General features: G+C 53.5%; 1 protein-coding gene across 1 annotated transcript; it reads right to left on the bottom strand.

Moving 5' to 3' along the window:
* Positions 1 to 21,018: 21,018 nt before the first annotated feature.
* On the bottom strand, positions 21,019 to 21,731 carry LOC147991340 (uncharacterized). Its single transcript, XM_087538631.1, has 2 exons — positions 21,385 to 21,731; positions 21,019 to 21,265 (listed from the first exon to the last, which is right to left on the bottom strand). Exons 1-2 carry the CDS (start codon positions 21,729 to 21,731, stop codon positions 21,019 to 21,021), a joined length of 594 nt encoding a protein of 197 aa, XP_087394757.1.
* Positions 21,732 to 22,327: the final 596 nt, after the last annotated feature.

Below are 22,327 nucleotides of genomic sequence, written 5' to 3'. Positions count from 1 at the left end.
TTCCAGCCAAAAACTCAGCCTCTACCCCGACGCCATTCAAATAAAAAGGCATGGGGAGATACGCCAGACCTGCGAGACATATTGGAGGACAAAGAAAAGCATGCAAGATCGATCTACGGATCACGAGGGTGCACAACTCTGCGAGACGATAAACGTCACGCCGGATACGGTAAAAGCAAATCCGGCCGAGCCGAACACAACGGGCAAGACCCATTCGAGTTGCGTCGCGATATAGCCCAATACAGAGGCGCCGCACACCCCTTATGCTTCACTGACGAAGTAATGGAACATCAATTCCCAGAAGGTTTCAAACCTATAAATATTCAATCATACGACGGCACAACAGATCCCGCAGTATGGATCAAGGATTTCCTCCTCCACATCCACATGGCCCGCGGTGATGACTTACACACCATCAAATACCTCCCACTAAAGCTCAAAGGACCAGCGCGGCATTGGCTTAACAGCTTGCCAGCAGACTCCATTAGCTGTTGGGAAGATCTGGAAGCCGCATTCCTCGAAAACTTTTAGGGCACTTATGTGCGACCACCAGATGCCGATGACTTGAGCCACATAATTCAGCAACCAGAAGAGTCGGCCAGACAATTTTGGACTCGGTTCCTTACAAAGAAAAATTAGATCGTCGATTGTCCGGATGCAGAGACCTTAGCGGCTTTCAAAAACAACATCCGAGATGAGTGGCTAGCCCGGCACCTTGGTCAGGAAAAGCCGAAATCTATGGGAGCTCTCACGACGCTCATGACCCGCTTTTGTGCGGGAGAAGACAGCTGGCTGGCTCGCAGTAGTAACATATCAAAGAACCATGGTACCCCGGATACCAAGGACGGCAATAGCAGGTCACGTCACAAAAAACATAAGCGCCACATTAACAGCAAAAATACCGAGGATACGGCAGTCAATGCCGGATTCAAAGGCTCTAAACCCGGTCAGCGGAAAAAGCCATTCAAACAAAGTACGCCGGGTCCGTCCAGCTTGGACCATATACTCGATCGCTCGTGTCAAATACACGGAACCCCAGACAAGCCAGCCAATCACACCAACAGGGATTGTTGGGTGTTCAAGCAGGCCGGCAAGTTAATTGCCTAAAACAAGGACAAGGGGCCGCATAGCGATGACGAGGAGGAGCCCCGGCAGCCGCACACCGGAGGAGAGAAGAGGTTCCCCCCACAAGTGCGGACGGTGAACATGATATACGCAACGCACATCCCCAAGAGGGAGCGGAAGCGTGCGCTCAGGGACGTATATGCGTTGGAGCCAGTCGCCCCAAAGTTCAACCCTTGGTCCTCCTGTCCGATCACCTTCGATCGCATGGACCATCCCACTAGTATCCGTCATGGCGGATTTGTCGCACTGGTCCTAGACCCAATCATTGACGGATTCCACCTCACTCGAGTCCTTATGGATGGTGGCGACAGCCTGAACCTGCTTTATCAGGACACAGTGCGCAAAATGGGTATAGACCCCTCAAGGATCAAACCCACAAAAACGACCTTTAAAGGCGTCATTCCAGGTGTGGAGGCCCATTGCACAGGCTCAATTACAATGGAAGTGGTCTTCGGATCCCCGGATAATTTCCGAAGCAAAGAGTTAATCTTCGATATAGTCCCGTTCCGCAGTGGTTATCACGCGCTGCTCGGGCGAACCGCATTTGCTAGATTCAATGCGGTACCGCATTATGCATACCTCAAGCTCAAGATGCCAGGACCTCGCGGAGTTATTACAGTCAATGGAAACACAGAGCGCTCTCTCCGAATAGAGGAGCACACCACGGCCCTCGCAACAGAAGCGCAAAGCAGGCTCTCAAGGCAATCAACCAGTTCGACGGTTCAAAGCCCGGACACCTTCAAGCGCGCTCGAAGCAATCGGCAAATAGACCACCTGGCGCGATCTGAGCTCGCATAGCAATACGGCGGCCACCCCAATCCCAGCCCAACGACGAAACTCGTGCCGCGCATACATAATTACGCATTAAAAATACCATGGGCACAAGTGGAGAGGGGGGCACAACTATGGCACGCCCCAAGACGCGGCTTAAACCGCACTAGGGGCTTCCTGTTTGGTTATTTTTCTTTTTTTCAGGAGCTTAATTTCTGGAAACACTGTCCGGCAGCACTATTGCCGAACACATGATGCAGCAACCAAGGAGGCAGACAGCTACGTCATACCACGGAATTCCCAGGTGGATTACAGTAACGAGCGAAATATTCGATTTAATATCATTCCTCAGCTTGCCCTTGGAAGGGACATAGTCCTACTCTTTGCTTATCGCACTATATGTATCACTCTGCTTTAAACGCAATTTTTTAATAAACAATGCATGACATTACGACTATTATTGCATTCTTGTTATATATATATATATATATATGTGTGTGTGTGTTCATTAATGAAGCCTTGCAACCATACACCTTGGTACGGCTAATACACCAGGGGCTTACGTACCTCACAATACGGTGTGAAAGTCCGAACACTTTCACAAGTGCGGCACCCCGAACTTATAGCATTATATGCATCAGCTCCGAATCATGTCTTTGGTCAAATGTTGGGTTTGCCCGGCTCCTATGTTTTGGTACCTTACGTTCCGCTCTATCGGCTAAGGTAGCGCAAGGAGAACTACTGCGATTGTGCCCCGGTTCTGATGGGTTCATCACCTCAGTAGAGAAAGCTAAAACTGACTGTCATTATAAGGCGAGAGACGGGTCGCTATTCGGCAAGGTTTTCGAGTCCCTAAAGACTTATGCCGCTTAGAGCAAGGGGACGGCCCTGTCCGGCTTAAAGGCGTGTATCGCGCCCCAAATTCGGCCTTCCGAATACCGGGAGCTTCGCCAAAATTTAAAATTATAGAATTCTATGGCTAAGTGAGAGTGATAAAGTATTATTAGTCCGGTTGCCTTGTTCGTTGTGCTGAGCACCTCCCTCGAAGGACCCAAACATGGGAACAAGAGTGCTCAGGTTTATCCCGAACACCCTAGCACTCGTGGCATGGGGGCAGAAGCTGAGGACTAGCCATTTCTCAGATTGGATAAACAGCCAAACAGAAGGTAATATTTTAAATTTAAACAAGCGTTGCATAGCTCCTATGAAACAAGTTTTCATAAATACACGATAAAACGAGCAAGTCTCATTCAAATATTACATCTTTTGAACACTCGTCCGCTATGAGACGGGCACCCGGCAGAACACCCTCGTAGTACATCTTGGGGTGGCGGTGCTCCTTGCCCTCCGGAGGCCCCTCCTTGATCAGCTTCACGGCGTCTAGCTTGACCCACTACAATTTCATACGGGCGAAAGCCCGGCGTGCACCTTCAATGCAGACAGATCGCTTGACGACCTCCAGCCGCGGGCAGGCATCCACAAGCTGCCTCACCAGGCCGAAGAAGCTGTTCGGAAGGGCATCGCCAGGCCACAGCAGGACTATAAAGCTCTTCATGGCCCGATCGGCCGCCTTACGTAGCTCGACCATCTGCTTCAGCTGGTCGCTCATTGGCACCCGGTGTTCGGCCTCAGCATACTGAGACCAGAACAGCTTCTCCGTTGAGCTTCCATCGTCGGCCTGGTAAAATTGTGCGGCATCGGACATGCTGCGGGGCAAATCTGCGAATGCTCCTGGAGAGCTCCGGATTCAGGTAAGTAATCGGTAATTTACTTTTACATGCTTTCTTTGCATATAGAAAGCCTTACCCGCCGCTATCTTCTTCATTGTGTCGATCTCCTGGAGGGCCTTTTGGGCTTCGGCCTTGGCACTTCTTGCGCTCTCGAGGGCCGCGGCAAGCTCAGACTCCTGCGTCTTTGAGTCAAGCTCCAACGCCTCGTGCTTCGCCACGAGAGCCTGGAGCTCTTCCTGCACCTCGCCCACCCAAGCCTCGTGCTTCTCTCGCTCGGTGCGCTCCTTGGCCGCGTTATCTTCGGCCTTGGTTAGCGCTTGCTTCAGGGTTGCCACCTTGCTCGTGGCCCCTGGCAAATATACGTTGATCCTGTCATTTTGTAATCGCGTCTTCTTTTATATATATACATATCTATAGACAGGGTATTACTTACCCTTGTTCTCCTCGAGCTGCCTCTTGGCAAGGCCGAGCTCTTTCCTGGACCCCTCGAGGTCCTGCTTCAGTACGGCAACCTCCGCAGTCAGTGCGGTGGACGCCAGCAGCGAAGCCTGCATATGCATATTGACATACTTATATTAGACTCCTGCGATATTATTTGATCCTCTATTCGGCTTTTCTTTGTGAACACCGAACAAAGCATCAGGGGCTACTGTCTATGCGGTAATATTTCTACTACATTTTAAAACACTTACCTCCAAGCCTGTTAGAAGGCTGGAACAGGCTTCTGTCAACCCGCTCTTGGCGGACTGAACCTTCTGGACCACCGCACTCATAACAGTACGGTGCTCCTCGTCAATGGAAGCGCTGCGAAGCGCATCCAGCAGATTGTCCGGCGCCTCTGGATGGACAGAGGTCACCGGCACGAGCGTCTTGCCCCTCTTAGAAGGAGGCCGCCTGCCCGAGCCTGGAACCGCTGGAGGTTCCGGCGCGATGTTCGGCTGAGGGCCGAACTCGGAGCTCTCAGGGGCCCCATTCCCTCGGCTCCCGGAGTCCGGAAGGTCGCCTTGAGGCGCCTACGGGACTGTCTCCCCTCGATCCGATGCCTCTTGAGACAACACCTCGGCGTCGTCTGCAGGAGGAGGGGAGGTGGCGGTTGGGACTGGATCGCTATCCATGTCCGACGAGCCCAGGGAGCCGTCCGATGATACATCGATGCTGGTTCGCGGCGGCCTGCATAATCATGTTCGGCGTTAGGGAAAGCAGTGTAACAAAGGAATGCTGCGAGTTACTCTGCTATCCGAATACTTACGATCTCCCCAGGGGCTTGGCCCTGGGCAACCACTCATCTTCGTCTTCGTCGGCGGCGGTGGAGCTGTCCGGAAGGAGAGTCCTTCCCTTCTTGGACCCTTCCGCCCCCCCAGTTAGGGTGGCCTTCCTTTTCTTATCTCCCCCTGCAGGAGGGGGAGCATGTTCTTCTTCTTCCTTGTCTTCGGGGGAGGAGTGCGCCGCAGAGTCATCGGATGGTGAGTCTGACGACGCCTGGCGTCGGGAACACTTTCGGGTTCACTTGGCCTTCTTGGTCTTCTCCGGCACCGTATAAGGAGCCGGAGTCAGCATCTTCGCCAGAAGAGCGTCTGCTGGGCCTTCGGGCAAAGGAGCCGGACAGTCGATCTGTCCGGCCGTCTCCTGCCAGTCTTGTCAAAGGTACGGGAGTTTAGATCCCGCATGGAGTCAACCTATAAAAAATAAGTATCCTGCGAGAGGTAAAGAAGCTTACCGCTTTGTCTTGGCGTTTCGTGCTGAATCCACGATCCTCAGTAATGGGAGGGGGGGCCTTGGTGCTTTTGAACAGCACCCTCCAGGCATCTTCGTGAGTTGTGTCAAAGAGCCTGTTCAGAGTTCGGTGCCGCGTTGGGTCGAACTCCCACAAGTTGAACTCCCGTTGTTGGCACGGGAGAATCCGGCGGTGGAGCATGACCTGGACCACGTTGACAAGTTTGAGCTTCTTGTTCACCATGTTTTGAATACATGTTTGGAGTCCGGTCAGCTCTTCCGAACTACCCCAGGAAAGGCCCTTCTCTTTCCAGGAGGTGAGCCGCGTGTGGATGCCTGATCGGAACTCGGGGGTCGCTGCCCATACAGGGTCGCGCGGCTCGGTGATGTAGAACCACCCCGATTGCCGCCCCTTTATGGTTTCCACAAAGGAGCCCTCGAGCCATGTTACGTTGGGCATCTTGCCCACCGTGGCACCTCCGCACTCCACCTGGTGGCCGCCCACCACCTTTGGCTTGACATTGAAGGTGTTCAACCATAAGCCGAAGTGGGGCTTGATGCGGAGGAAGGCCTCACACACGACGATAAACGCCGAGATGTTGAGGATGAAGTTCGGGGCCAGATCATGGAAATCCATGCCGTAATAGAACATGAGCCCCCGGATGAATGGATGGAGAGGGAATCCCAGTCCGCGGAGGAAATGGGTGAGGAATACTACCCTCTCATGGGGCCTGGGGGTGGGGATGAGCTGCCCCTCATCTAGGAGCCGGTGCGCGATGTCGTCGGGCAGGTATCCGGCTCTCCTCAGTTTCTTGATGTCTCCATCCGTGACAAAGGAGACCATCCACCTGCCTCCCGCTCCGGACATGGTTGGAGAAGGTTGAGGTGTGAAGTGTGGACTTGGGCGCTAGAGCTCGAGTGTGCGAAAACGGATGAGCAAAGGAGGAAGAAGGCGTGGATAGAAAGGTTAATCCTTATCCCTTTATATGGGCGGACAAAGCTAAGCGTCCCCACTTGCCTGGTAAAACTCGCTCATCCCCCAAGCGCCGTAATCGATGGCGCGGTTGGGTTACCCACGCCCGTATTGATGAGAATCCCGTAATAAGGGGACACGATCTCTGCTTTGACAAGACGTGTCGAAAAACTGCCTCGCGTTATGTGCGGGGCTGCTTAAAGGAAACGGTTCGAATAATCACCGGGCCATGACAATACTGCGAAAATATTATTCTCTCTATGGTGGTATGTGGAACTTATTTTGCAGGGTCAGACACTATCCTCGTTTTCAATTTCTTCTGTGATGTATTCGGAGAAGGAACCCGCCTTGCAATGCCGAAGACAATACTGCGCGCCGGACTCATCGTCATTGAAGCCTGGTTCAGGGGCTACTGAGGGAGTCCTGGATTAGGGGGTCTCCGGACAGCCGGACTATCTCCATTGGCCAGACTGTTAGACTATGAAGATACAAGATTGAAGACTTTGTCTCGTGTCCGGATGGGACTCTACTTGGCGTGGAAGGCAAGCTAGGCGATACAGATATGGATATTTCCTCCTTTGTAACCGACCTTGTGTAACCCTAACCCTCTCTGGTGTCTATATAAACCGGAGGGTTTTCGTCCGTAGGACAACAACCATAACATACAATCATACCATAGGCTAGCTTCTAGGGTTTAGCTTCTCTGATCTCTTGGTAGATCTACTCTTGTACTACCCATATCATCAATATCAATCAAGCAGGACGTAGGGTTTTACCTCCAGCAAGAGGGCCCGAACCTGGGTAAAACATTGTGTCCCCTGCCTCCTGTTACCATCCGGCCTAGACGCACAGTTTGGGACCCCCTACCCGAGATCCGCCGGTTTTGACACCGGTAGTCACCCATCCTGACACTACTCCAAGCTGAGCATGCTTAACTTTGAGTTCTGTCCGAATGGGCTCCGGGAAAAGAAGGAATTCCTTATTGATATGAGTAGTCTATCATCCCTAATAAGCCAGGCCATCACATACACCCCCCCTCAGAGGAACCGACGTCCTCGTCGAGCCACAGGAATGTTCCCTCTTGGCACATACATATGTGCATCCAGTCCGGTACATGTACCATGTCGTGTGCCACGACGGGTCACAAACGTCATGAACAACATGACCGCGCACCTGTCCGCAAACATCCGTGTAACCGTGAGGGTCAGCTTTGATACCAACTTGTAACGCCCCGGACACACCCGCTAGTGGTCGTTACTCCTGGCAGGATCTAGATTGGCCCCACAGATCAATACTAGTCTTTTCTGCTCACTTTGTCCTCACTCGTGCGCACCCGGGAGCAACTTCCCGGTTGGTCACCCATCCTGACACTACTCCAAGTTGAGCATGCTTAACTTTGGAGTTCTGTCTGAATGGGCTCCCGGAAAAGAAGGAATTCCTTATTGATATGAGTAGTCTATCATCCCTAATAAGCCAGGCCATCACACTATTGTAATATCGAAGTTGTTTGGTTCTAGCCTCAGCACTAGTACACTAATATTGAAGTTGTTCACTCTTTTATAGGAGCTTCGGGCCTAATTGTTTTGGAGTGTAAAGCCATGAAGCCAAGTGCGAATCAGTGAAGCCCTACTTAGCAAAGAGTTTTTTGGTTCTGTAGTAGACTGTAAATTGTAATATTGTAACAGATTGTAAAACACTAATGTAGTGTTATTTGATGAATTATATTTGTCCTATCCTATTTGAAATAGTGATTATGTATGTTAAAAAGATGTGAAATGGAAACATGACCAGCGGGACCAATTTATGTCCCACTTATGAATATAATCTGAGATATTTTGAAATTTTTGACTAGTGGGACTAGCTCCAAAAATAAAATGATTGAAAAATAAAAAATCAATTGATGGTAAGAAGGCCACGGCCCAACAATAAAAAGGCTGCAATATTGGGCTTGGCCCATGAACCCAACCAAAAATTGACAGAAAAAACACAAATAGGCTGAATTGTTGGGCTCGGCCCATGTAAAACGATGAATCAGACCGGGCTGATTCTTGTGCCACATCAGCTTGCCACGCTGGATGCCTACGTGGCCTGAAGAGTTTGCTAGTGACCAAAATTTTGGTCGTGGAACCAACGACCTTTTACACAAGGTCGTTAATTTCAGTTTACGATCGCCATCTTTTGACCTTCTATTTTTGGCAAGGTTGGGAAAAGTGGTAGGCGTAAGCGAGGCGGTTGGCCTTCGCCTAGTGCTTAGGCGGTGCTTAGGCGCCCTAGGCGTGGCCTAGGTAGTAATTTACTTTTACTATCGGGGTGTATTTGTGAGTATTATATGTGTGTAGATATTAATTTAGGGCATATAAATAAGTTAATTGCCAGCTACTACCATTGGAAAATGACCCATTTGGCATATTAGTGCAATGTGGCATGACTCCTCACTTGGGTAGATAATTCCTTGCTTGCCCTGCCTAGACTTCCATTTATGCCCTAGGCGAGGCATTTGGCCATCGCCTAGCGCCTAGGCATGCCTAAGCGCCTCCTAGGCACTGCCTTTTCCAATAGAGATTTTTGGTCAAAAAAGGTCACAAATGAAAAACAATTACCTTTCAGCGGCCAATAGTGAGGGTCACAAGTTGACATATTTCTTGTAGTGTAACAGATGGGTGATCAACGGGGACTTGATTTCCCTCTGATCGGGTTTGAGCCCGATCTGATCATAGTCTGTTGCAAGCCCCAGGGCGGCGATGCGATCTAGCAGCTCGTTCAAGGACGAGATATCCGCCGGGTCCATCTTTTTGGAGTGTTCGAGGCCAATGCGGAGGTGATGTTTTGCGATGGTCGTGGCCAACATTGGCTTAATGGCCGTGCGCGCGCCCATGGTAAAACCGCCAGGTTGGAGGATCTGTCATGAAGTTAGGTTCCTTCCAGAAGTGATACTATCATTGAAAACAAGGCGAGCCATCGATCCTTCTATCGACAACACAACGGAACTCTCAATGAAAGCACCAATGTCGGTGTCAAAACCGGCCGATCTCGGGTAGGGAGTTCCGAACTATGCGTCTGAGGATCGAGGGTAACAAAGGACAAGGGGGACACAATGTTTACCCAGGTTCGGGCCCTCTTAATGGAGGTAAAACCCTACGCCCTGCTTGGTTGTATTTGATGAGTATGGGGGTTACAAGAGTTGATCTACCTCGAGATTGTAATGACTAAACCCTAGCAGTCTAGCCTATGAGAATTCTGATAGCCTCTACGGACTAAACCCTCTGGTTTATATACACACCGGGGGGCTAGGTTTGTACAAAGTCGGTTTGTGGGGGAAGGAAACAACATATCTGGACACCAATCTTGCCGTCCACGCATACAGGAGTCCTACCCGGACACAAGGGAAAGCCTTCTACTTGTATCTTCACGGCCCATCAGTCCAGCCTATACCAAATAGCCCGGACACCCGAGGACCCATTAATCCAGGACTCCCTCACCTGTCAACGAGCATCTAGGATCACGCTCCCCTGCACCTATCAACGAGCACACATTTTTACCAGAAAAACGCTTCCGCTTCGAGATGTACTGGACGAAATTGGCCAGGTTTGAGGAGGCGCTACGGGAGGCATGGGTGTGCGAAGACTCCATTGTGGATCCATGCAAGATATTGGATGCCTTATTCAGGAACACAACGACTTTCTTTCAATCCCAGGGACAACGCAAAATGGGCAACATCAAGGTGCTCACGACATTGGCGGACTGGGTCATCTTCAGGTTTGATCAAGTGCAAGAAAGGAGAAGGCTCTCAGAGTTAGAGTTGTGTCTCAGAAGAATCCTGAAATTAGCGCTCTTGGGGTTGGCTTCTCTGGAAAGGACGATTGATCGACAACGATCCCGCATCAGATGGTTGAGAGAAGGGGATGCCAACACAAAGCTGTTCCAAGCCATGGCTAATGGGAGGAGATCCACGAACTTCATCCCACGTCTCATCCATAACTCGGAGACCACTATGGACCAACAGCAAAAAGAGGATGTGGTCTATCAATCGTACAACGAATTGCTGGGTACGGCACATGCCAGAGAATTCTCACTGGACCTACAGGAGGTCAGTTTGATCTAACGGAGATGGAGAACATGTTTTGGGAGGAGGAGGTGTGGGATGTAATTAAGGAAATCCCACCCGATCGTGCTCTAGTTCCCAACGGATTCATCGACATTTTCTACCACAAAGCTTGGCCTGTTATCAAGCATGACATCATGGCGGCTCTGTTCAAGCTATACGTTGGAGATGATCGTGGCTTCAGCAAGCTGAACAGAGCTCGCATTGTCTTGATCCCCAAGAAGGTTGACGTGGTGGAGGTGGGAGACTTCCGGCCTATCAACTTACCCCACAGTTTCTCCAAGTTGTTCTCAAAGATTTTGGCAAAACCGCGCGCGAAGGAGGATGCGGAGATCTGAAGGAAATATGCCCTAGAGGCAATAATACATTTTTTATTTATATTTCCTTATATCATGATAAATGTTTATTATTCATGCTAGAATTGTATTAACCGAAAACTTAGTACATGTGTGAATACATAGACAAACAGAGTGTCCCTAGTATGCCTCTACTTGACTAGCTCGTTTATCAAAGATGGTTAAGTTTCCTAACCATAGACATGTGTTGTCATTTGATGAACGCGATCACATCATTAGAGAATGATGTGATGGACAAAACCCATCTGTTAGCTTAGCACTATGATCATTTAGTTTATTGCTATTGCTTTCTTCATGACTTATACATGTTCCTCTAACTATGAGATTATGCAACTCCCGAATACCGGAGGAATACCTTGTGTGCTATCAAACGTCACAACATAACTGGGTGATTATAAAGATGCTCTACATGTGTCTCCATAGGTGTTTGTTTGGTTGGCATAGATCGAGATTAGGATTTGTCACTCCATGTATCGGAGAGGTATCTCTGGGCCCTCTCGGTAATGCACATCACTATAAGCCTTGTAAGCTACGTGACTAATGAGCTAGTTACGGGATGATGCATTACGGAACGAGTAAAGAGACTTGCCAGTAACGAGATTGAACTAGGTATGATGATACCGACGATTGAATCTCGGGAAAGTAACATACCGATGAAAAGGGAATAACATATGTTGTCATAAGGTTCGACCGATAAGATCTTTGTAGAATATGTTGGAGCCAATATGGGCATCCAGGTTCCACTATTGGTTATTGACAAGAGAGGTGTCTCGGTCATGTCTACATAGTTCTCGAACCCGTAGGGTCCGCATGCTTAAACGTTCGTTGACAATATAGTACTATATGAGTTATGTATGTTGGTGACCGAATGTTGTTCGGAGTCCCAGATGAGATCACAGACATGACGAGGAGCTCCGGATTGGTTCGGAGGTAAAGATTCATATATTGGATGATATGGTTAGGCCAAGGGTCAGGCCCATAGGGCTATAAGTCGGTGCAAAAGAAAGTTTTGCGGAGGTCAGAGGCCAAACGCCGGAGACCCTGGCGTCTGGCCCTGGGCTAGACGCCGAGGCCCATGGCGCCTAGGCCAGACACTAAGGATTGTGGCGTCCTGGAGTACGAGTGGGACTCTTGCCTTACGGGCAAAACTGACTTTGAGGAGGCTTTTGCTCCAAGTTTCGACCCTAGGGCTCAACATATAAATAGAGGGCAGGGCTTGCACCAAAGACACATCAAGAAACACCAAGCCGTGTGCCAACAACCCCGTCCCCTCTAGGTTGTCCTCCATCATAGTTTTCGTAGTGCTTAGGCGAAGCCCTGCGGAGATTGTTCTTCACCAACACCGCCACCACGCCGTCCTACTGCCGGAACTCATCTACTACTTCGCCCCTCTTACTGAATCAAGAAGGCGAGGACGTCATCGAGTTGAACGTGTGCTGAAAGCGGAGGTGCCGTACGTTCGGTACTTGATCGGAACGGATCGTGAAGGTGTACGACTACATCAACCGCATTGATAAACGCTTCCTCTTTTGGTCTACGAGGGTACGTAGACACACTCTCCCCTCTTGTTGCTATGCAGCTCCTAGATAGATCTTGCGTGATCGTAGGGAATTTTTTGAAATACTGTGTTCCCCAACAGTGGCATCCGAGCCAGGTCTATGCGGATTTTATATGGACGAGAAGAACACAAAGAGTTGTGGGCGATAATAGTCATACTGCTTACCAACAACGTTTTACTTTGATTTGACGGTATTGTTGGATGAAGCGGCCCGGACCAATATTACATGATCGTGTTCATGATACTGGTTCTACCGACGTGCTTCGCACATAGGTGGTTGGCGGGTGTCAGTTTCTCCAACTTTATTGAATCGAGTTTGACTACGCCCGGTCCTTGTTGAAGGTTAAAACATCACACTTGACGAAAAATCGTTGTGGTTTTCATGCGTAGGTAAGATTGGTTCTTGCTTAAGCCCGTAGCAGCCACGTAAAACTTGCAACAACAAAGTAGAGGACATCTAACTTGTTTTTGCAGGACATGTTGTGATGTGATATGGTCAATACGTGATGAGATATAAATTGTTGTATGAGATGATCATGTTTTGTAACCGTTATCGACAACTGGCAGGAGCCTTATGGTTGTCGCGTTATTGTATGAAATGCAATCGCCAAGTAATTGCTTTAATTTATCACTAAGCGGTAGCGATAGTCGTGGAAGCAATAGTTGGCGAGACAACAATGACGCTACGATGGAGATCAAGGTGTCAAGCCGGTGATGATGGAGATCATGACGGTGCTTCGGAGATGAAGACCCAAGGCACAAGATGATGACGGCCATATCATGTCACATATTTTGATTGCTTGTGATGTTTATCCTTTATGCATCTTATTTTTCTTAGTACGGCGGTAGCATTATAAGATGATCCATCACTAAAATTTCAAGGTATCAGTGTTCTCTCTGAGTATGCACCATTGCGACAGTTCGTCGTGCCGAGACACCACGTGATGATTGGGTGTGATAAGCTCTACGTTCACATACAATGGGTGCAAGTCAATTTTTCACATGCGGAATACTCAGGTTAAACTTGACGAGCCTAGCATATGCAGATATGGCCTCGGAACACTGAGACCGAAAGGTCGAACGTGAATCATATAGTAGATATGATCAACATAGTGATGTTCACCATTGAAAACTACTCCATCGCACGTGATGATCGGACATGGTTTAGTTGATATGGATCATGTGATCACTTAGATGATTAGAGGGATGTCTATCTAAGTGGGAGTTCTTAAGTAATATGATTAATTGAACTTAAATTTATCATGAACTTAGTCCTGATAGTATTTGCATACCTATGTTGTAGATCAATTGCTCGTGTATAGCTTCCCCGTTTAATTTATGATATGTTCCTAGAGAAAACTATGTTGAACTATGTTAGTAGCAATGATGCAGACTAGCTCTGTGATCTGAGGATTATCCTCATTGCTGCATAGACGAATTATGTCCTTGATGCACCGCTAGGTGACGGACCTATTGCAGGAGCATATGCGGACGTTATGAATGTTTGGCAAGCTCGGTATGATGACTAATTGATAGTTTAGTGCACAATGCTTTACGGCTTAGAACCGGGACTTCAAAAATGTTTTGAACGCCACGGAGCATATAAGATGTTCCACGAACTGAAATTGGTATTTCAGACTCATGCCCGAGTCAAGAGGTATGAGACCACTGACAAGTATTTTGCCTACAAGATGGAGGACAATAGCTCAACCAGTGAGCATGTGCTCAGAATATCTGAGTACTACAATCACTTGAATCAAGTGGGAGGTAATATTATAGATAAAATAGTGATTGACAGAGTTCTCTAGTCACTATCACCAAGTTACTGGAACTTCATGATGAACTATAATATGCAAGGGATGATGAAAATGATTCCCCGAGCTCTTCGCGATGCTGAAGTCGGCGAAGGTAGAAATCAAGAAAAGCATCAATTGTTGATGGTTGACAAGACCACTAGTTTCAAGTAAAAGGGCAAGGGGAAGAAAGGGAACTTCAAGAAGAATGACAAGCAAGTTGCCACTCCCATGAAGAAGCCCAAAGCTAGATCCAAGCCTGAAACTGAGTGCTTCTACTACAAAGGAAATAGTCACTAGGAAGCGGAACTGCCCCAAATACTTGGCGGATAAGTAGGATGGCAAAGTGAACAAAAGTATATACGATATACATGTTATTGATGAGTACTTTACTAGTGTTCATAGTAACCCTTGGGTATTTGATACTAGTTTAGTTGCTATGATTAGTAACTCGAAACATGTCGTGGTGGGCGCACGACAGATGCCATGGGATTGCTAAAGAGAGGATGAGGCTTGAGGGCATTGGTGGGCTCCGGAGGTGAGGTCGGCATGAGCGACCGCGGGACGCAAGACATACCCAGGTTCGGGGCTCTCCGGAGAGATAACACGCCTAGTCCTGCTGAGTGTGGACTATGTGTTACAGTACAGAGTTGCTCCTTGAGCTGTGTCGGGGAGAAAGAAAGGCATGCTGAGGCTTGGGATGCTCTCTCCGTGTATGTGGGTGTTCTATTACTGCATCTTCTCTCTTGTTCTCTCGTGCATGGATGCCTCCTGGGGGGGTTTATAGGTCAACCCCCCAAGGGTAAAATGGTAATTTTACAAGGCCACGGGGCCGGATTGTCAATGTCTGGGGACCTGGTGCTGGGGCCTGCCGGGTACCAGGTCTCGCTGGTTTCCCCGGGCATGGGGCCCGCTGGGTACGGTGGCACTGTTGGCCATCTTGTCGATCGTCAGGGCATGGCCGAGTCGAGTCAGCTACAGTGGCGCTCCGTCAGGTCGCCGCTTGCTGGCGTCATGGGTGACGATGGGTGCACTATTGCCATGCCAAGTTTGGTCAGTGGGTAGGTGGGGGCATTTTTGCCTCGTCTAGCTGACCAAAGGAATGGGCAGGACATTGTGGCTTCGGCCATCAGTTGGTGGCGACTTGTCCCATCGTACGATAGGGCTGGGACGGCCACTGACCCTTTGCTTGGTTGGAGTACACGGCAAGGGGTGTTGGCTTGTTGGGTAAGTCTTGATGCGCCGGGTTCGGCCGCTCTTGGCTAGCTTGTTGGAGAAGTCTCGCGGATTAGGCCGGGTTGAGGGGCTTGGCCGAGTTGAGGGACTCGGCTGAGCGCAAGCCATCTTGAGGGGCGATGCCGGCCCCGTTGTTTTTTCAAAGGATCCGGGTTCCATTGCCTGCCCGGGGTCCATCCCCCCGACAGTAGTCCCCAAAGCTGTGAAGGTCTGCCGTCTCCGGGTCGAAGGGCCTTTGTAGTTTCCCCCTTGATGGAGGAGAATCTTAAGGCCACCGGGTCTGGCAACACCCACTGTGTGCCCGCTTCCGGAAGCCGGATCGCGTCATGTTGATAGTGGCGGGAGAGCGAGGAGTCCGCCGAATCTTGGAGGCAATCTTTCGGGCCTCGCGCGGGCGCCACGCGGCGTCCGGGAGCCGGAGGGGCCTGACAGGCCACGCGCACGATAAGACAGGGCGACACACAGTGGCCCGAGGCCGCGTGCCCATGGCCCACGCGCGTGGATTTATTGCAGCGTCCACGAGTTGGTTGCCATTCTCAAGGCAGTTACTACGCATGTATGTGTGCAGTTATTGAGGGGAAGTGGGGGAGGCGAGCGCAAACGATCCCACTTCCCCATGTTTTGAACCGTGGCTTATAAATTGGGGCAAGGAGGGGATGGTGGAAACCATTCGCACATGCGCCTCCGGCCATCGTCTTCCTTCTTCTGCTTGCGAACGCCGCGTGCTGCGACACCCGCTGCCCCGAGCAGAGCCTCGCAGTCGCCTTCTTCTTCTTCTTCTTCTCTTCTTGCTTCTTCGTCGATGGCGCTGCCGTCGGGCTCGTGGATGGGCTCGACCGTCACCCTCGAGGACATCTCCCAGCTCCGCACCACCAGGCGCCTGCCGTCGGAGACGGAGGTCGCCGCGAGGCGAGCGGGAGCCGCAGCCCGAGGGCATGGAGCGGGTCATCTTCCTCCCGCACTTCGAGCGCGGGTTCGGTCTTCCTGTGAGCGGCTTCTTTCGCGACTTCCTGGAGTTCTTCGGGCTCCAGCCTCATCATCCGGGTGTCGGCGCCATTGTGCAGTTGTCCGGCTTCATGACCCTCTGCGAGGAGTACCTAGGGTCGAACCTTCGATCGACCTCTGGGTATGCTTCTTCTCCTTGAAGCAGCAGGGACCGAGGGCCGGGGAGATGTCGGAGTGCGGGGCCGCCGTCATCTCGAAACGGTCGGGCGCTGACTGCCCGAAGATGCCGCTGGAGGACTCTGCTAAGAAATGGCAGAACTCTTTCTTCTACGTCTGCAACCTCGGTGTAGACCGCATCAACCTGCCTCCCTTCATCAACTTGCCACCGAAGGAGAAGCAGAACTGGGGGTACAACCCCAATCGCCCATCGCAGGAGGTGCTCAACCTGTGTGAGCGGGTATCGGTGATGAAGGAGCGGGAGGGACTCACCGGCACCGACCTCATCACTGCCTTCATCGTTCGCCGGGTGTCACCGCTGCAGCAGCGCAGCCATCTCATCGGGGAGATGACCGGCCTCCAGGATCCCAACCGCATGGCGAACACGCGGCAAGGCGCGGACCTGGTCGCGCGCCGGGTTAACGACACCGTACAGTCACACGAACCCGACACCCGCGGTGAGTCCTTGGTCTTCATACTTTGCTGGCGCTTATCTTCTTGTCCGTCTCGATGCAACGCGGGAAGTCCTTCTGAATGCCATCCGGCATCCTTATGACTAGGCGTGGGCGTAGGTGGTGCGCCCTGCCTCGGAGGAGCCCGAGGCCCACGACGGAGAGGAGGAGGCGGCACCCGACGTGGGCACGGGGCGCCAAGCTGGTAAGCCTTGAGCATTCTTGTGTTTTCTTTTCAAATTACCGGGTTCCCGAGTCGAGGTGCCGACATGAGCCGTTAATGCAGCAGCGCCGAGTGGAGGAGGTGGCGGCATGGTTGGGGTCGGGTTGCCTCGGGGAGTGCCGGCAGCGAGGCGGCCTCATGGGAAGGACAATGTCGCGCCGCGAGCCCCGACCACGAAGCGCATAGCTGACCCGGCCGGGGTGGCGAAGCCGGCCGCCAAGAGGAGGCGCGCCGTGCCGCAGGAGAGGGCAGCGAGACCCGCCATCCCGGTGGTGCCGGGGTAAGCTTTTCTTCGAGCTCGGACCGAGTCGTCAAGCAACTTTGCTCGTCTTGTATTTACTTCATCTCGTGTTTCAGGTCGTCGATCTCGCTGGCGGTGGCGGCGGCGAACGCGGCGTCTGCCGAGGGCTCCGCATTCCGGAGGAGCCGGTTCGGCACCGTCGACCGAGACGAGGAGGATGAGGGGCAGGCGGATCCGGACCTTCGTCTGGATCCGTCCGACGCCGAAGGCCTGGCCTGGCGTGACCAGAACCGGGCCGAGGCGGAGCTGGAGGCGGCGTCGACCTAGGCCTGGGTTAGCGCCGCGACAGCGTGGGTGGGAGCTGGCGAGGATCCGGCATGGCCGGAGATGCCGGCGGGAACGGTGGCGGTGGAGACGGCCTTTGTGCCGTCATCGGAGGGGAGCTCGGCCACGGTGGCCGCGTCGACGCGATGGACCTCGACCGGGAGGTCGTGGTTGTTGGGGACGGCGTCCCGCCGCGGACCGACGTGGTCGAGCGGGCGGGAGCCGGCGGAGGCGCCGTCTTGGGGGTGGCATCGCGGACGGCGCCGGCGGGAATGGCCCGGGCGCCGGTGAGCGGGACGCCGCTGGTGGTGGAGCCACAGGCCAGCCGGCGTCGGAACACGCCCTGGTGCTCAAGCCCGGGGGTCGCTGGGTTGCCAGGCCACAACCGGCGCAGAGAGGGGCCGGCGAGATCTTCTTCAGGCCCCCGACCGAGGAGGCAGCGGCGATGAACGCCGTGACCTGGCGCCTGCGAGGGCGGGCGAACCGGATCCAGGCCTTTGCCTAGGCCGAGGTCGAGGCGACGCAGGAGCTGGAGCGCGCCGTGCTTGTAAGTTACGTTTGCGCTCTTCTTTCCCTTTTATTGTCTTTACTTTGTGGGGGCGCGCCTGTGCACCCATTGGGTGTAGCCCCCGAGATTCGGGCCAACTGCGCAGCTGTTGGGTCGAATCTTATCTTGATGTCTTGTATTAATCACTTCTTTTTGCAGCAACTGGACGCCTACCAGGTTAGCGTCTTCAACCGGCTCCTTGAGACGCACCGTCGTCTCAAGGAGCGGCTTGCCGCCAAGGAGGAGGAGCTCCGCGCCGCGGCAGGTACCTTTTTTTTGCACGCTCTTTTCTAGTGGGGGTGCGCTAGCGCACCCACTGGGTGCAGCCCCCGAGATTCGGGCCAACTGCGTAGCAGTTGGGTCGAATCTTAAGTAATACTTTGTTTCTCAGCTTCTTTTTGCAGCCGAGGTGCTGTCCTGGTGGACGCGGCTGGTCCGGGCCGGCTTCCACTATGACCGGCTCATTGCTGACGCCGGTCGGCTTGGAGCCGAGGTGGAGTGGGCGAGGGCGGAGGCGACGGGAGCCCGGGGGGCACTCGACGAAGCCAGCCAGCTGCAGGAGCGGTTGGAGGGCGACAAGGGCCGTCTCGAGGCCGAGGTGGAGCGCCTCAAGGCGAAGGCCGCCAAGGTCGTGAAGGCGTAGCAGGCCCTTGCCGAGGCAGACCAGCAACGCACCCAGTTGGCTGACGACAAGGGGCAACTTCAGGTCGAAGTGGAGCGCCTGAAGGCGCTGGTGGCCGCGGCGGAGGAGGTTCGGTAGGCGGAGGCCCGGCACCGCGAGGAGGCCGGGAAGGCGGCCGAGGACAAGGATGCTGAGCTGAAGGCGGCCTTTGCCAAGGTCACCGAGCTGGAGATGGCACTCCAGGAGCGCGACCGCACCATCGCCCGGGAGCGACGCGGTACGTTGCTCGAAGCACAGCACCTGGAAGAGTCCTTCTCCAGTAAGTGCTTTCCTTTGGTTTTGTCGTTACCGGGTTCGGACTCCGTCTTTTCTTCCTTAGTGGCTTTCTTCTGACTTGCTTTTTTCTTCGACAGAGGCCTTCCCGGAGATGCGCCGGCTGGCGGAGGAGGGGGTCCGGTTTCAGCGTGACTCGCAAGGGGTCGTCGGCTCCGGGACTGACCCACAGGTGGCGTGGACCTTCCCCGAGATCGTGGCCGCCACCGAGGCCCGTTTGTGAGTCCTGGGCGAATAGATGGGGCGGCTTTCTAAGGCCTGTGCGGCAATGAAGGCGTCCCTCTGGCCGGGCGCCGTCGCGGCGAGCAGCTTCACGCGGCTGGCGAGGTGGTTGGAGGTGGGCCCAGACCATCTTCATGAGTGGCGGGTCTCTGCCGCCCGAGCTGGTGCCGAGATGGTGCTTCGGTTCGCGCAGTCCTGGCACCCGAACCTAGCGCCGGATGCGCTAATGGGCCAGCAGACCAGCTCGAAGAGCCAGCTGCAGGTGGAGGCCGGACGGATTGCCGCCCGGGCCAGCTACATCGCCGGGTTCGCCTTCCATGATGAGTTCCATCCGGAGCGGGCGGAGGATGGCATAGTCGTGCCCGCTGAGGACTACGGCCTTCTTCTAGACGACCCGGAGGGCCGCTCTGAGGAGACGGGCATCTACCGCGACGCGGACGCCGGAGAGGACGAAGTTGGCACCTCGGTGGATCCGGAGGCTGCGCGATCCGGCGGCGGAGATGCCTGATTTCAACCTTGTAAAAATTTCTGTTAGGTAGCAGGTCCACCCACCCACTGGGTTTTGATTTGGGTGTAATGAACTCTGGCCTTGGGCCTTTTTCTCAATTACAGTGTATGAGCCTTGTGAATGTTTGCGTGTTTGCTTTTTCATTTTTTCGAGTCGTTTTCCTGCATTCTTCCCTCTTAGGCTTCTCCCCCGCGAGTCTGACGGCCAAGGCTCCGGTCCGTGACAAGGGGTTCGGCCTTTTGAGGGGAGCGTCTAGTACTTAGGCTTTCATAACATTGAGCGCGAGCGAAAAGACCCACTGGGCCGGCCGGTGGCAACCCGGCAAGGCCGGGTTGGCGGGCGGCCGGTTTCTTGGCGGCTTGGCTTGACGGGGGCCGTGTCGAGCGACCCGACAGTGTGCGAAGAAACTCGTGGATGCCAGCGCTCCTCCTCTTTGTCTTCGAAGCTTTTTTTCTTGCGACTTCTCCTCCTTTGAGTCCCCCCCTGCGAGTCTGATGGCCGAGGCTCTGGTCCGTGACAAGGGGTTCCGCCTTTGGGACAAAAACGCGATATTTAGCCTTTCAGAACGTTGAGCGTAAGAGAAACACCCACTGGGCCGGCTGGCGGCAATCCGGCGGGGCCGGGTTGGCGAGTAGCCGGTCGTGCAGCGACTTTTAAAGTGGCAGGGCCGGTTGGATGACCCGGCGATTCTTGACTTAGTGCTCGAGGCGCGCCGGTGCTTTGGTCTCATGTGCTTGCCAGCCAGCAGCCAAAGCCGGTTCTATGGCTTAGGGCGAAGTGGGAGGCCACGACAGTCTGATGCATCAGGAGTTGCTAAGGGAAGCGGCGGGTGGCCAAGCCGGTAAGCCCCTGAGCCCCCGGGTTGAGCGAGTCGATCCGGCGGCCGGGTTGGCTTACAAGGAAAGTAATGCACAAAATGTAGGGGACACAATAGCTTAGTCGCGAAGAAGGGCAGCCCCCGAGCGTTGTTCGGGCGTCCCATACTCTCCAGATGGTTACAAAAGGCAGTGATACATACGTGCATACGGCTAACTGTAAAACGGGCGGAGGAGCTCCGCATTCCATGGCCGGGTTGTTTCTTCGCCGACGGTGTCCCTCTTGCGCTTGTTTGACTTGCGGGCGGCGATGAGGTAGTACGCGTTGTGATCGCACAAGGCCTTGCTGACGATGAAGGGACCCTCCCACGGGGAGGATAGCTTGTGCTGACCGGCCTGCTGTTGGACGAGGCGGAGGACGAGGTCTCCCTCCCGAAAGGTGAGGGGATTGATTTTCTTGCTGTGGTAGTGCCTCAGGCTTGCTGGTAAATGGCCAAGCGACTGAGCGCTAGGAGGCGTGCTTCCTCGAGCAGGTCGACACCGTCTTCGCGAGCTTCTTTAGGTTCGGCTTCCGTGTACATCGTGTCACGCGGCGAGTCAAACTCGATGTCGGTCAGAATGACGGCTTCTGCTCCGTAGACGAGGAAGAACAGGGTGAACCCGGTCGACCGGTTTGGCATGGTGCGGAGACTCCAGAGGACGATCGGCAACTCGTCGAGCCAGCTGCCGGGGGAACTGACGAGTGGCTCGACGAGCCGTGGCTTGATGCTGGATAGGATGTGGCCGTTGGCCCGCTCGACCTGGACGTTGGACTGTGGATGTGCAACGGAAGCTAGGTCGAGGCGGATGCCAGAGATGGAGCAGTACTGCGTGAGCGCGCCCTTGGCGAAATTGGTGCCGTTGTTCACGATGATGCTGTTCCGCATGCCGTAGCGCACCGCGATGTCCTTGATGAACCGAACGGATGTCGGGCCGTCCAGTTTCTTGATTGGCCTTGCTTCGATCCATTTGATGAACTTGTCCACCGCCACCTGGAAATGCGTCATGCCGCCTCGGGCGGTCTGGAAGGGCCCCACCTTGTCGAGTCCCCGGACCGCGAAGGGCCAGGCGAGCGAGATGGTCGGGAGTGCTGACGCCGGCTGGTGGCTGTGCTTGCTGAAGCGCTGGCATCCCTCGCACTTGTTGACGAGTGACTCCGCGTCTTCGAGGTCCGTGGGCCAGTAGAAACCATGGTGGAAGGCCTTGGCCACCAGGGACCGCGACGCGGCGTGGTGCCCACACTCGCCCTGGTGTATGTCGAGGAGGATCTCAATACCCTCGCCCTACTCGACGCAGCGTTGGAACACGCCGGTGGAGCTGCGCTTGACGAGCTCGTTGTTGATGATGCTGTAGGCGAACGCTCGACGCTGTACTTGCCGAGCTTCTATCTCGTCCATGGGGAGGACCCCATTCTCCAAGAACTCCGAGATGGGCAGAGCCCAGGATGGCGCCGTCACCACGGCGAAGACGGCCACTATTTCGG

The sequence above is a fragment of the Triticum urartu genome, chromosome 1A (assembly GCF_056163025.1).
Source record: "Triticum urartu cultivar PI428250 chromosome 1A, HENAU_Tu73, whole genome shotgun sequence".
In the NCBI taxonomy this organism is placed as follows: Eukaryota; Viridiplantae; Streptophyta; class Magnoliopsida; order Poales; family Poaceae; genus Triticum; species Triticum urartu.
Note: the sequence above shows the minus strand (reverse complement) of the source record. Positions and strands in the feature narration are given on the sequence as shown.

What these genes read in the sequence shown, in the direction of transcription:
- LOC147991340 (XM_087538631.1), bottom strand. Translation starts at nt 21,731, where the DNA reads ATGCGGAACAGCATCATCGTGAACAACGGCACCAATTTCGCCAAGGGC. An exon ending in GACTCGCCGCGTGACACGAT is followed by an intron (nt 21,266 to 21,384) that starts GTACACGGAAGC and finishes GCACTACCACAG; the next exon opens with CAAGAAAATCAATCCCCTCA.